Genomic DNA, 13,586 nt, shown 5'->3' on the forward strand with positions numbered 1-13,586 from the left:
GTATACGCATATACGTATATACAGATATATACACACACATATCTAGTTGATAATCTCTTCTCTCTCTTTCACTCTTTGTCCCTCCCTTTTGATAAGTGCTCTTTCTTCCTTTATATCTCTCTCTCTTACTATATAAATCTGTATCTATTTATATCTATGTGTATCTATTTATATGATACTGATATTGATAGATACATATCTGTAATCTAAACTATTGGTACGCTGCTCTACTGTCCTTAAGCTATCGATTGATTTCAATTGCGTTTATCACTCTCATAAACTCACTCACATATCAATCTTCAGTTTCACGATCGTCATCAAACAACTGCTGTCCGATACACGTACTTATCAAGCTACAGTTTTAATTTTGATATGCAGATCTAATTGTTTCACCTTCAGATCTTCTTCACCTTTCTACTTTAAAGGTAATTCACAACTTTCAGCTATTGAACTACTCCGTAATTCATCTAATTAGGGTTTTTGTATTTATAAGTAATACTCTGTATTTGACTAATTTGCTCACCTTCTGGATTCTGCTATAGGTTTGACTATTCTCTTGGTATTTTGACCAATTTATTGGTTAATTGTGTTAACAACATATCTTATTGTTGATTCAAAGAGATTAAGGCTTCATTTGTTGCATAAGATTGGGAACTTTTACTTGGTAACACTTTGACAGACAAATTTTACTTGCATATTTACTACACTTTATAATTGTTATTGTTGCATAAAGCATTTGTGTTTATGTTTGTATCTATTTTACACTGTAGGGTTTTAGAGACTGAGGGTTGATTTGAGGTGCATAAGTTAGTCTTGAATCTTGATCAAATGCGGATAACTCGAAAAGGGGTTTTCATGAGATGAGGCATGCTATCTGGGTTCATGAACTTTTTGTGGGCCTGTTTCCGGCCACGGTCCGACCGTCATGTTCACAATGGTTCTGATTCGGGTGGTCGTCAAGATGGATTATTATGGTATAAGGATACAGGACAACATTTTAATGGAGATTTCTCAATGTCGGTAGTTCAAGCGAATAATTTATTAGAAGATCAGAGTCAACTTGAATCAGGGTGTTTGAGTTTGCAAGAATCGGGACCGCATGGTACGTTTGTAGGAGTATATGATGGGCATGGTGGTCCTGAGACGTCACGGTTTATTAACAATAACCTCTTTCAACATCTCAAGAGTAAGTCACCACCCAATCATGAACTTTTTACATTCATTACATGCAACTACACAGGGTGTTCTTTGTTTAAATACCAAAATATATAAGCTGTGAACTAGAACATCAAGAAATGTTGGATTAGTTTAGATATGCAAATGGTAACTTTCTACAAGAATCGGAATTTGTAATTCTGGTGAGCCATGTGGCTCTGAATCTTTGTGATTGGAGGCTTATTTTGTTCCTCTTTTGAGTGACGTTATTGGAATTTTTTTAGCAATTATGTTCTCTTTTGGCCAAGAAAATTGGAACATATGCCAATGGTAACTTAGATTAGTCATTGGGCCCTGAGTTCCTTGCAAGAAGTCTCAGGTTCGAATCCTTTCTAGGCCGAATATTTTGTGGTGGCCAGGAAAATCATGCTGGGTTGCGTACAACAGAGTATGGGTCGGATTACTCGCCCTCCTGGGTAGCCCGAACATGGAAAACCGTCTACCTTTTTTTGCCAACGGTAACTTGTTTCATTGGCTTTTGATCCATTCATGTTGACCAATTCTTCTGTTCTTATTTCTTCATTTTGTGGACCCATGCTCACTTGTCCTCACACCATTCATGGAACCCACAAATATAAGTTTTTAAATAAGCACAATGTTTTTGCTCTTAAGTTCGCATGTTGATTCTTCTTCTTGCAATTACTTCAAGTGAAAGCTTTCTTTGTCATGAATTTTATTTTATTGTATTATTTGTATTTGTTTGGTTCTATAAAAATTGACAGGGTAAACAACCAGTTTGTCAATGTGTAAAAGGATGTACAGAGTACTATAGTTCAAATATGATGTAAAGCGTAACTGACTGATAACAGAAAACCCTAAACCTTTGATAATAATACAAGACACTTTGTGTTGCCTTTGTAGCAAAGGGCAAGCAGTTTAAATTAGGGCATACCTTGGTTGACCTCAGAAGTCAACATGTATTCTTATGTGTTTATTGAAATACTGAATTTGGATTACTTCATTTCCTTTAGGGTTTACTTCTGAAAATCAGTCAATGTCGGTAGAGGTAATAAAGAAGGCTTTTCAAGCAACAGAAGATGGTTTCCTCTCTCTTGTTTCCAAACAATGGCCAATGAACCCACAAATAGCAGCCGTTGGATCATGTTGCCTCGTTGGAGTTGTATGCAATGGAACCCTATACGTTGCCAATCTTGGAGATTCTAGAGCTGTTTTGGGAAGGCTTGTGAAGGCAACTGGGGAAGTTCTTGCGATTCAGCTCTCAGCTGAACACAATGCGTGTATAGAGTCTGTAAGGCAGGAGTTACATTCAACACATCCAGATGACTCAGAAATTGTAGTTTTGAAGCATAACGTGTGGCGTGTAAAAGGCCTGATACAGGTAATTATTCTCTTAGTCAACAATTGTTATGATAACCGTGAACAATTGTGTAGATAAGTATAGATTTGACTCTATCATTGAGTCTCAAAATCTATGTTTTCTATGCAGATTTCGAGATCAATTGGTGATGTTTACTTAAAAAAGGCCGAATTCAATCGGGCACCTTTATACGCCAAGTTCCGCCTTCGTGAACCCTTTAAAAGACCAATATTGAGCTCAGATCCGTCCGTATCGGCGCACCAGTTGCAGCCACATGATCAATTTGTTATATTTGCTTCAGATGGCCTTTGGGAGCACCTTACTAACCAACAAGCTGTTGATATTGTCCAAAATCACCCCCACACTGTAAGATGCTTAACTCACCACCTCAACAAAAAAAAAATGACCATTTTACCCTTTCAAAAATACTTTTTTGTCTTACCTAATCTCGCATCTATTGATGCAGGGAAGTGCCAAAAGATTAGTTAAAGTTGCATTGCAGGAAGCAGCAAAGAAGAGGGAAATGAGATACTCCGACTTAAAAAAGATTGATCGTGGGGTCCGACGTCATTTTCACGATGACATCACGGTGATTGTCCTTTTTCTTGACTCAACCTCATGAGTAGGGCCAGCTCGTTTAGAACCCCTAACATATCCGTTAAAGGAGCAGGAGTAAGCCTGCCCTCAAACACACTTGCTCCTGGCCCCACCTGATGATCTATCCGTCACTATACGTATATAGAACCATCCTCTATATCCCTCTCTAATTTCACTTTTCAGTTCTATGTCTCAGTGTGAATAGCGAATGCCCCCAGAAGAAACAAAGAAAGCCAAGGTAGGTTCTGGTGACTGGTCAAACCAACCGCCCTGGTGCACTGTGGTTTCTTGGCTCAAAACGTTGCCCCTGATGTTGACAAAGTCAAAGTCAACACAGGGCTAACATGTCCCTGCCGATACACATATTTTGAAACAACAAAACGTTGCCCCTGATGTTGAATAGATAGATGGGGGCAGTTTCTTGTTAATGGTAAAACCAGGCAACCCTGGTGCACCATGGTTAACCGGCTGGATTGAGCAAAAATCAATTGTTTAGTGTATACGCTGTAACCTTTTAAGTTGGATAGCTAATACTTGAACTTCACACATACAAGTAATATCGTATAGTCCCTTTTTGGGCGGTATTTTAAACATAAAATCCTTATTCATGTCTAGATTTAATAATGCGGAATGAAGGATCGATGGCTAAAATAAAGAATGGATAGATAGTTCAACCTTCTCGGTTTGAACCTGGATGTGCTAACCTTCACGGTTTAGCAGAAACAACCTTCTCGGTTGATAGACAAAAAAAACCCACAAGGCTTTCTTTTATTTCACGTAGACAATATCAATCAAAAACTGAGTTTTGCAAAGCTAATACATGGATATAAATACTAAATAAAATAATACGGAATAGATAAATAAATATGGAGTAGATAAACATGAAAATAAAAATTTAAAATATCAAAATCCTTATTGAATTTAGCTCTTGAATTTTAACTCCGATCTAGCTGACTTCTTCTCTTGTTTCCTTAGCCAACACGTCTACTATCCTATCCCTACTTGATCCTCATGTGGCCCAATAAAATTATTTTGCAACCCACTAACTTGATTCATTTGTTCGGACCCAAATTTACCCAATCTTTCAGTCAAATAATTCCGAGGCCCCATCCATGCAAACCCAAAATTGTTGCCCGATTCTGCATCATCATCCCCTTCTTCGAAAAGACTCGTCCTCGAGTCTACAACATCAATGGATGAAACATCCATCCGATCCTCAAGAATTACACAAATGTTTTGTAACTCGTTTCTCAAATTAACATCAACATCTTCAAAATTCAGAAAATTTGCATGATTGTCAATTGCCATCTCGCTACGAAAATATGGCCCAACCAAGACACCCATGTTTTCTGTCTTCACTTCCACGTCCTTTTCACTATCTATATCATAGATAGGCTCTTCATCCTCACCATCCGTATCATAGATGGGTTCGGAATCTTCATCTACAATAGGTTCCGGAACGTATTCCAGATTAAAAAGTTGTTCAACCTTCATACCATTGGTCTGGAAGGGATCATCATGAAGGTCTTGTTTGAATCCGCTCGGCGCATCGGCGAATGGATTCATACTTTCCCACCGGTTCTCTGTTTGATACGAAGCATAGCGTTCATCATATTTATGATGTCGGCCCCGTTCTAATTTTACTATTCTTCGTCGCAAACGCTCGATTTCAGCATCTGTTGGATCAGTATAACTGCCTCGTTCGGCGTATCTGCTATAGTCACCTCGGTAGATGATGTTAGCCATGCCTGGAATCTGATACCACATAATGCGGAATGAAGGATCGATGGCTAAAATAAAGAATGGATAGATAGTTCAACCTTCTCGGTTTGAACCTAGATGTGCTAACCTTCACGGTTTAGCAGAAACAACAACCTTCTCGGTTGATAGACAAAAAAAACCCACAAGGCTTTCTTTTATTTCACGTAGACAATATCAATCAAAAACTGAGTTTTGCAAAGCTAATACATGGATATAAATACTAAATAAAATAATACGGAATAGATAAATAAATATGGAGTAGATAAACATGAAAATAAAAATTTAAAATATCAAAATCCTTATTGAATTTAGCTCTTGAATTTTAACTCCGATCTAGCCGACTTCTTCTCTTGTTTCCTTAGCCAACACGTCTACTATCCTATCCCTACTTGATCCTCATGTGGCCCAATAAAATTATTTTGCAACCCACTAACTTGATTCATTTGTTCGGACCCAAATTTACCCAATCTTTCAGTCAAATAATTCCGAGGCCCCATCCATGCAAACCCAAAATTGTTGCCCGATTCTGCATCATTTAACTTTTTGTTTAATAGAGTAAGTTTACATTTTTCTGGTTTTACCTAGTGGTTGAAAATGAGTAGTAATGTGCGGAGTAATATAAAAAAGGTAAAACTTCCGTTTAGAAGCACACCTAAAGTTGCATCAATTGTAACTCTTAAGCACACTTTAAATAATTACATACTCCTGATTATTGTTTAATTAATTAATTAGTCCATCCATAATAATAAAATATTTTCTAAAAGAATTTAAAATATAAATGTAACGACAAAATATAACATGAGTTTCAATGAGTTTGAGACTTTTCACATAACTTGGTTAGACTGTCGGTCAAACATAATCTCTCCACCCAACATATATCTTGCCTTTTTCTTTTGGTTTTCTTACTCAAATTAACAATTATTCTTAAATCATAACGTACTGCATGTAATAGAATTGTAACTCGATATAAATCGCGCTCATTAAAACGGTTTTCATAGTTTTCATAATGTTGCTCCTCCAATTAGTTGTGTTTTGGTGTATTTCCTTCTGTGTTTGAAGGTTTTGCAGTGGTGTATTTCATAATGTTGCTCCTCCAACTATGTGTTTCTTTGAACTTTTATTTTTTCATAGGCATTCTTTTCCAACTTTAATTTTACGTTTTTATATATGATATGATATGATAGTTGATGAAAGGTATTCTTGAACAACTTTAATTTTACGTTTTTTTATATATGATATGATATTTGACGAAGGGTATATGAATAGATTTGAATTTTACATATGTTTTCATTAGTATAACAATAACAATTTAATATTAAATAAAATAAACATAAAAGTTTATAATTAAAACTGTGTAAAAATAATTAGAAGTTAGCATGGAACATTCAATATGGGACTCATTGGGTGCATTATTTGATTATACATTCGACATTTGAAAAGAACTATATTTTGTGCTTTGACTTCGGAACTACGCCCAACGACTCTAAACGGATGATTTGATTTTTTCGGCCAATATCAAATCTCACCCAACTTTTTCGGTTGTGGTGTTTCTTTTCCTTCAATTTCAGTTTCAATTAGCTATAAAACCCTTCCTTTACATGTCTTTTGACGAACCTGCTCACGTGGATAACTCGATTCAACTCCCCACAGATCCACATGTGGGTGATTCCATATTTATCGGCCAACTGGAAAGGAATTCTCACAATATGCTCAATGATGCATTTGGTAAGTTTGGCACGATTAAGGAGATCAAATCGTGGTCGTTCTGCCAATTCGCGTTTATTTCGTTTGAACAAGATGTTGATACTGCTTCGGCGATCAATGAGATAAACAGCTCGAATGTCTTCGAAAAACCTATCTTTATTGGGTGACCTATTCGACGTGGTAGAGGCCACTCTAACCATGGTTTTCATCCTCGTTCAAGTGTTTCACTTGCACCAAATCGTTCCTTTGTTGAATGTTTAGATTGATGTATGCTCATTGTTGATTTTGCTCCTCTAGTGGAGGATAAAGTTTACTCAATTGCAAAGCGTTTATTTCGAATTTCATAAAGATGGGTACGTTGTTGGGGTTATGGATTGCGCCAATTTGGTTACTTATTCCAACATTCTTGCGAATCGTTCGGGGTTCGTTTTCGAGATGGTGGTTCCTTTTTCTCTATCGGTAGACATTTTTTCAGGTATGTTTGGGACGAATAACGTGGTTTTCCTGCCAAGTTTGTTTCCAGCGAGAATTTAAAATTGCTAGCATTGTGGGTGTGGTGGTGAAGGTGGTTCAACCTTCGTCCGATATGTCAAGCATAGGTTCTTCATTTGCTTTTGTTGAAACTACCTACTCAAAACATATTCATGAACTTGTCCAGGTGGCGTTAATCTCTTATTCACTTGTTAACTGCCACATTTGGATCAACGAAGTTCAAACGTGTCGATTATGGAGAGATTGCCGATAGATAATTTTGCTTATGACTTTGTGCAGGCTTCAAATGATTCTGTTTTCTCGGGGGCACATTCGGGAGGTACTCTTGTTCACACGGTTGATCCGATTGACCCTTCTGCTACTGCTATTGGAGGTGGTGTTGGTACTGTTGATCTGTCGTGACTTGCAATGCAGTCCGAGCACGCTGCTCTTGGTGATGTCGATTTTGTTGTTGGGAATATTGAAATTTGGTTTTCCTCTCTGGTGATTACGGGTTCAAAGGCGGGTGGCAACTTCATAGGGGGTAATTCTATAGGTAAAACAAGTTTGGGTTTAGTTCGGTCACCCTCGGTTACGTTTTCGTTAGAAAAAGTTCAAGCGACTCTTGTTTCTCAAGGCTTTCCCAAATGAGTTCGTAGTATACGTCTTGTTGATCATGTTGTTGATTCAGAGATTATCGAGAAGGATGGCGTAGACTGTGTTTCAGATCGTGTGCCTGAGTTAACGGTGGTGAATGATGTTCATGATCCACAACCAGACAACAATCTATTGACTAAAGTGGGTGTTTATCATGTCAATTTGGGTCAAAGTAGAGAGGGCTTGAAGATAGGCCGTGTGGAAGATTTGGGTCGTGGCTGTTCTGACGGGCCGGTTTCTTTTTGGGCTTAGGTGGGGGAACTTTATCGGGTAAACACACTATTTTTTTAGGAGGTGGCTAAAGATCTTGATGGTTGTATTAGGGTGAAAGGCAAACGGCTTAATTCAAAGGCACTTCCAAAACAAAAAGAGAAGAGGAAACTTAAGATAAAGAAAGTTCACGGGGAAGAGTTACGAAATTTTAACGTTGAAGACATGTGATGATTCGTTTCGTTTCCCTCATTTTTTTGGTATATAGGATTGTTAATTATTTCTCTTATTTAATTGATTGTTATTTCGTTATTTTGGTTGATTCTACGTTTCGCTAGTTTGAGTTTAGGGTTATAGAGTTTAATTTAGTCTTTGTGGGCCTTGCTACCTTTATTTGTATCTTTGTTGCGAGTGTTCATTTATTTGGTGAAGATCTCGAATTTTTATAAAGTTCGAAGTTTTTTAGAAGAAAAAAAAAGACAATATTTTAAAGGTTAAGTGAATTTAATGTGTAGGGAAATGAATAAAACGATAGTAGTACCTAAAGGGGTTAATTGAAAATATGAAAGTTTGACTCCTCTTTCTTATCACAAGTCCATCACTTCACTTTTGTGAGTTTGTCCTACACTTCTGACATAACTATTTTAAGTATTTTATGCCTCTCTTGTTGTGTGTACATGATGTGATGTAGGCGGTAGTGGCGGAACTTGAACTCAATGACGGATGCAAAAGCTTATTAAATTTTGCATTAACAGCTGGGGCAAACATTAAAAATTTTTATTTTGTAGTACAAAAAGAATTTAGTGTCAGTGACCCGTGATTTTACGGGGTCGGTTAAAAACCACTGTGATACATTGCTACATTGGAAGAAAAATATTAACAGTAAAATTAATAGTGTAGCAAACAACGTATACCAATCTTTTGAAAATGATGTCACCAAATCAATCATAGTATTAAACGAAATCAAAAATCGGAAAGTTTAACCAATACCTTTTCGAAATGAGTTAGTTTATGGCTACTGCAAATAATCAATACCTTTTCGAAATTGTTAGATTGTTATAAGGGATAATTGATAAGAAGATTTGTTTCAAAACTCTAATTGTTAAGATTCCGAAAAATGACTTGAGTTAGGTTGCATATTTATGGGTTTAATGTAAGCACACATTCTAATGTGGAGGTCAAAGGTTCGATTCTGTCATTCATAAAGTTATTATCTCTTGTGGTTACGGAGATTTGCCTGCAATAACTCCTAACTGCTCGCAAAGCGAGTAGTCGCCTTGAGATTAGTCAGTTAAAAAAAGTTTGATACCCATATCAAAAAGTAAAAATTAAGGTGAAAATTGAGAAGAGGAGATGTACCAATTAAATTAGTGTCCTAAAGATCAAAGGCTTAATAAAAATTATGACATCATTACTATTTTTTTAATAAAAAATCACATAGGTCTTTTCGAGTCATAACGTTCATCGATTCATCGATTCGTGTATCAGTTTATAGAATTCTTCATTTATTGATGAAGATATTCTAATTTTAATAGTAATCGTTATTTTATTAAAAAAAAATTAATAATAAAAAATATGTAAATAGATAGATAGAAGATAGATGATAGATAGATAAATAGAATAGATAGATTATGGAGTAGCCTGTAATATTTATAGTTTATTATTAATTACTCCGTTGTTATTATTATTTACTTATACTAGCCTTTAAGAGCCCGTGCGTTGCACGGCGACTCTTAATCAAACAAACTAGAAACGTATATGTTATGTCAATTAACGTTATGATAAAGAAAACATCACAAGTATTCTTGTGGATGAAATATAACATAATACGGTTATTTTTTTTTTGCTTTACACAAAACAGGTAATTTAAGGCTACTAATTCAGACATTAGCAAAACACATGACCAAATGTAGCAAAGTGCACAACCTCAACTGATCGTTTGCCAAGCCCGTTATATGTATGTCTCAGAGCTCCTTCACTTTCATTCCGTTATATGCCATTGTAGTGGATGAATGACCAGGGGCATCACAGTCAACTCTTGAACACATATTGTCATATAACCACACTTTAATTTTCCCAACAGTTGCGGTTGAGAAAATAAACTGGTACAACGATTGTAAGAAAACCATTAGAAGCTTCTATGTAGCGCATATTTAGTACCGTTTACTAATCACAATAGCATAGTAATTAAATCATCTTAAAAAGGATTATAATATACTATGATAACTTCATTGACCATCCTTATTAGAGGTGTAAACTTTCTTTAAAATGTGGACAAACGGAATATACCGGTGCATCATGACCCTCAAATGCATATTGTTTTGTCCCGGTTACTGCATCCCACACATCTGATAAAAAATTTCATATTATACAAAAATTATAACAGCATTTGATACTAAATGATGGTTGCTCTCACCTTAGCTACTCCACCCTCATTCTTCACATTTGCAGTCAAAGGTTTATACTGTTGCATTTACATCATATTCAAATTGCGTAAATTAGAACACAACTTGTTATATTGCAGCATCTATTGCTACTTGGTTCTAGACCCTAGAAGCTCTTGCAGCCATCAGTACCACCATACAACATCCACTCATTTAGCAAATATCTGCAAAGAAAAAAAAGATTATAGATCCTAACTCAACAAAACATTCAAACTAATCCAGCAAGAAACCATTAAGCGTCTGCCGATGGGTCAGCTCCTGTAAATTTAATTCGGCCCGTTAATGACTATAAATATACTTGAAATGAGTTAGATGCATATACTGAAAATATAAATAATAACAAAAATCAAGTGTGTGTTGGGTTTTAATTAAGAAATGCCTATGGTTATGGTTTAATGGCAGGGTAGAATGGGAATAACAATAAATTTTGAAACCCGACTCTCATGGTGGATTGGAGTATGCCTAAGTAAGTGGATTTGAACCCAATTTGTAAAGACATAACATTTTACGAAACTCCTAACTTTGGAATTAAAACTACTTCTTCATTCCCATAACCAATAACCAAACGTCCAAACACACCCGTAAAGTTACCTGATTGGTATAACCACGTGAATTCAGTTCAATAAAGCAATTATTGAACTTATTGTGAAAAATCCACCAGCTCCATTCCCAGCATCTATAACTATATGAAATCCTTCCAATGGCTTTTCTGATATATAAAGTAATTTAATAATATTTTAAATTCTAAATGTAGTACCTAAATTAAAGAAAGAGAGAGCTGAAATTATAAGGACGTGTGCACCATGTCTTACAGAGTTCAGTAGTTCACTGTTAATGACGAATTTTAAAAGAAATACTTTCCTAATGCAAAAATTTGACACATTACTCATATTCATATAGCTTCAGGATTATAATAATTTTCTTATAACTCAAGGTACTACTCAAAAAAATTGTCTTCTACATGTACTAATAAAGTTACTACTGTAGTCTCAGTTTGAGATGCAACAATAATATCATAATTATGATTTCCAACAATTTAGAAAGGATCAGTCTTCTACGTGTACTAATAAACTTCATATTGTTCATGAAACCTATTGTGATAAAAAATCATATTAGTTCAAGCGCAAAATTTAATTGCAGCTCTCATATATCCATTCAAGAATTTAATCAAACACTTACACTTGGTGTGCCGTAAAAATATCATCGTTCAGTCACTATATGTAATACTCAAACATACATCACAAACATAAAACCACAACAACAGATGCTAAGAATAAAACATGGTACTAACAACCATGAAAACTACAACAAATAATAAAAAAACGATACTGTGTTGCTCTAAGCCACATCGAATTGAGTTTTAACAACTAATATCGAAATTAAAAGATAAATCCTAAAATTTAAGATTGACATATAATCAAAAAAATATAATGTTTGAAAAATTAACTTGGAAACCGAAATCAAATCGATTAATACCTTATGCCCTTTTTAGAAACGTAAATCAATTCGATGAAACAACCTTGAATCATCCCTAAAGCATTGATGTGGTGTCGAATCGATTCTTTAAACATCGAAGACGACAATCATTATTAACAGCCGGTAAGAATCTGGAGAAACTGACAATCTTCATCACGCCGGCTTAATCACCGGAGAAACTTCCGGCGGTTTCGAAGAATCCGGTGTTCGTATACAAAATTTATACCGTTTTGTAGAGAAAAACGCAACGGATTAACTGGTGGTAGCGGCGCGGTTTATTGCAGCGGTGTCCGGTCATAATTGGCGTTGCTTACGATTTGGGGGTATTGGTTTTTTAAGAGTGAGAGAGGTTTGGTTTCTGTGTATTTTGTAAAGCAACAACTATAAAATGACGAGTTTTAGAAGGACACTTGTAATTTTTTCGTAATTAATTGAAATAATCATGATTAAATGTATAATTAACACGTGGCACGTAATTATAGGGGTCATTAGCAGAGTGACACGTAGGATGTGTAATCATGCTTTATGTGATGTAGGTGATATAAATATAATATATAATATAATAGTAATATAATATACATTAATAATTATTAGTTATAATATAATAACTAGTGAAATAATCTGTGGAATTACGAGTTTGTTTAAACGAAATAGTTTAATGATATGTTTTAGGTATTATGTGAACGTAAATGCTAAAGTTATTTAGTTTAATGCACCGTGAAACCACATAGTCCGACTAAGAAACTTGTCAGCTGAACATTTCATCAAACACCTAAAATGCATATCAAATAATTCATATCCAATCATAAGAGATAATATTGGTTGTCATTTTATTTTAAAAGTGTAAATTAAAATAAAATTTAGAATGATTTTCTTCTGCCTAGCTTTTATACCTTCTCGTAATTCAAAATAATTAATTAAAATAGTTCAAAATTATTTAATGTTAATAATTAAAATAATTATTAATAAGATAAAATAATAATAATTACTTAATTAATAAGATTTAATTTTAATTCAAACTTATTTAGATTAATGACATCACCCACCATGCTTAGATTTTTTTTCTTATTCTTTTTGATTTATTCTTAACAAATGAATTTGTCTAATAATGATATCATCATTATATCATTATAAGATTTTAATATTAACTATAGATGCAAATAAAAATATAAATTAGTGTCCTAAAGATCAAAGGCTATTAAAGTCTGTTTTAAATTATTTTGAAAGCAAATAAAGGATTGTAAATTGTTCACCAAAATAAATACTGTAATACGGAGTAGGAAACAAGGATAGGCTATAAAACCCACCATCCTCCTCGAGCCCTTCTACCTTTTTGGGTTATACCCTTGGATTCTGGCCCCTCCTCTCACCTCACTTGTTGGCTTGTTGCATAATGGTTTCACTGTACTTTACCAGCACAAAATAAATATAAATATTAAATATTAATATTAATAAAAATAAAAAGTTTATATTAATATTACTACAACTTTATAGTCTTATTTTAAAAAATAGAAAACGAAATTATATTGATATTAATATTAATAGTTCAAACAAAAAATTAGCTTGAAAATTCTTAACAGTAAATACATTTTATATTATATAGGACACCAATAAATTTAACTATAAGGTGATGTTTGTTTTTTAAGATATTTTTGTCTAAAGATCTGCGAACCATATCTGTAGAGAAGATGTGGTTTGAACGTCTGCATGCTAATCATTGAAAACTGTTTGTT

At 34.6% G+C, this 13,586-nt stretch overlaps 1 protein-coding gene across 2 annotated transcripts; it reads left to right on the top strand.

Annotated features, from left to right (window-relative positions):
- The first annotated feature begins 86 nt into the window (after window positions 1-86).
- LOC139839645 (probable protein phosphatase 2C 60) lies at window positions 87-8,330 on the top strand. Of its 2 annotated transcripts, none has more exons than XM_071829768.1 (7): window positions 87-425; window positions 543-664; window positions 771-1,186; window positions 2,187-2,554; window positions 2,663-2,899; window positions 3,000-3,122; window positions 7,367-8,330. In XM_071829768.1, the coding sequence occupies exons 3-7, from the start codon at window positions 868-870 to the stop codon at window positions 7,487-7,489; spliced, it is 1,170 nt and encodes a 389-aa protein (XP_071685869.1). In that variant the 5' UTR covers window positions 87-425; window positions 543-664; window positions 771-867; the 3' UTR covers window positions 7,490-8,330. The 2 variants fall into 2 exon arrangements, with proteins under 2 accessions (XP_071685869.1, XP_071685870.1); XM_071829769.1 differs by lacking the exon at window positions 7,367-8,330 and adding an exon at window positions 3,746-6,187.
- The last annotated feature ends 5,256 nt before the right edge of the window (window positions 8,331-13,586 follow it).

The sequence above is a fragment of the Rutidosis leptorrhynchoides genome, chromosome 4, assembly GCF_046630445.1.
Source record: "Rutidosis leptorrhynchoides isolate AG116_Rl617_1_P2 chromosome 4, CSIRO_AGI_Rlap_v1, whole genome shotgun sequence".
In the NCBI taxonomy this organism is placed as follows: Eukaryota; Viridiplantae; Streptophyta; class Magnoliopsida; order Asterales; family Asteraceae; genus Rutidosis; species Rutidosis leptorrhynchoides.

Bases quoted from the DNA above. Each gene is read 5' to 3' on its own strand.
- LOC139839645 (XM_071829768.1), top strand. From the start codon at position 868: ATGCTATCTGGGTTCATGAACTTTTTGTGGGCCTGTTTCCGGCCACGG. The intron at 1,187-2,186 runs GTAAGTCACCAC...CATTTCCTTTAG, and splicing joins CCTCTTTCAACATCTCAAGA to GGTTTACTTCTGAAAATCAG. The intron at 3,123-7,366 runs GTGATTGTCCTT...GACTTTGTGCAG, and splicing joins ATTTTCACGATGACATCACG to GCTTCAAATGATTCTGTTTT.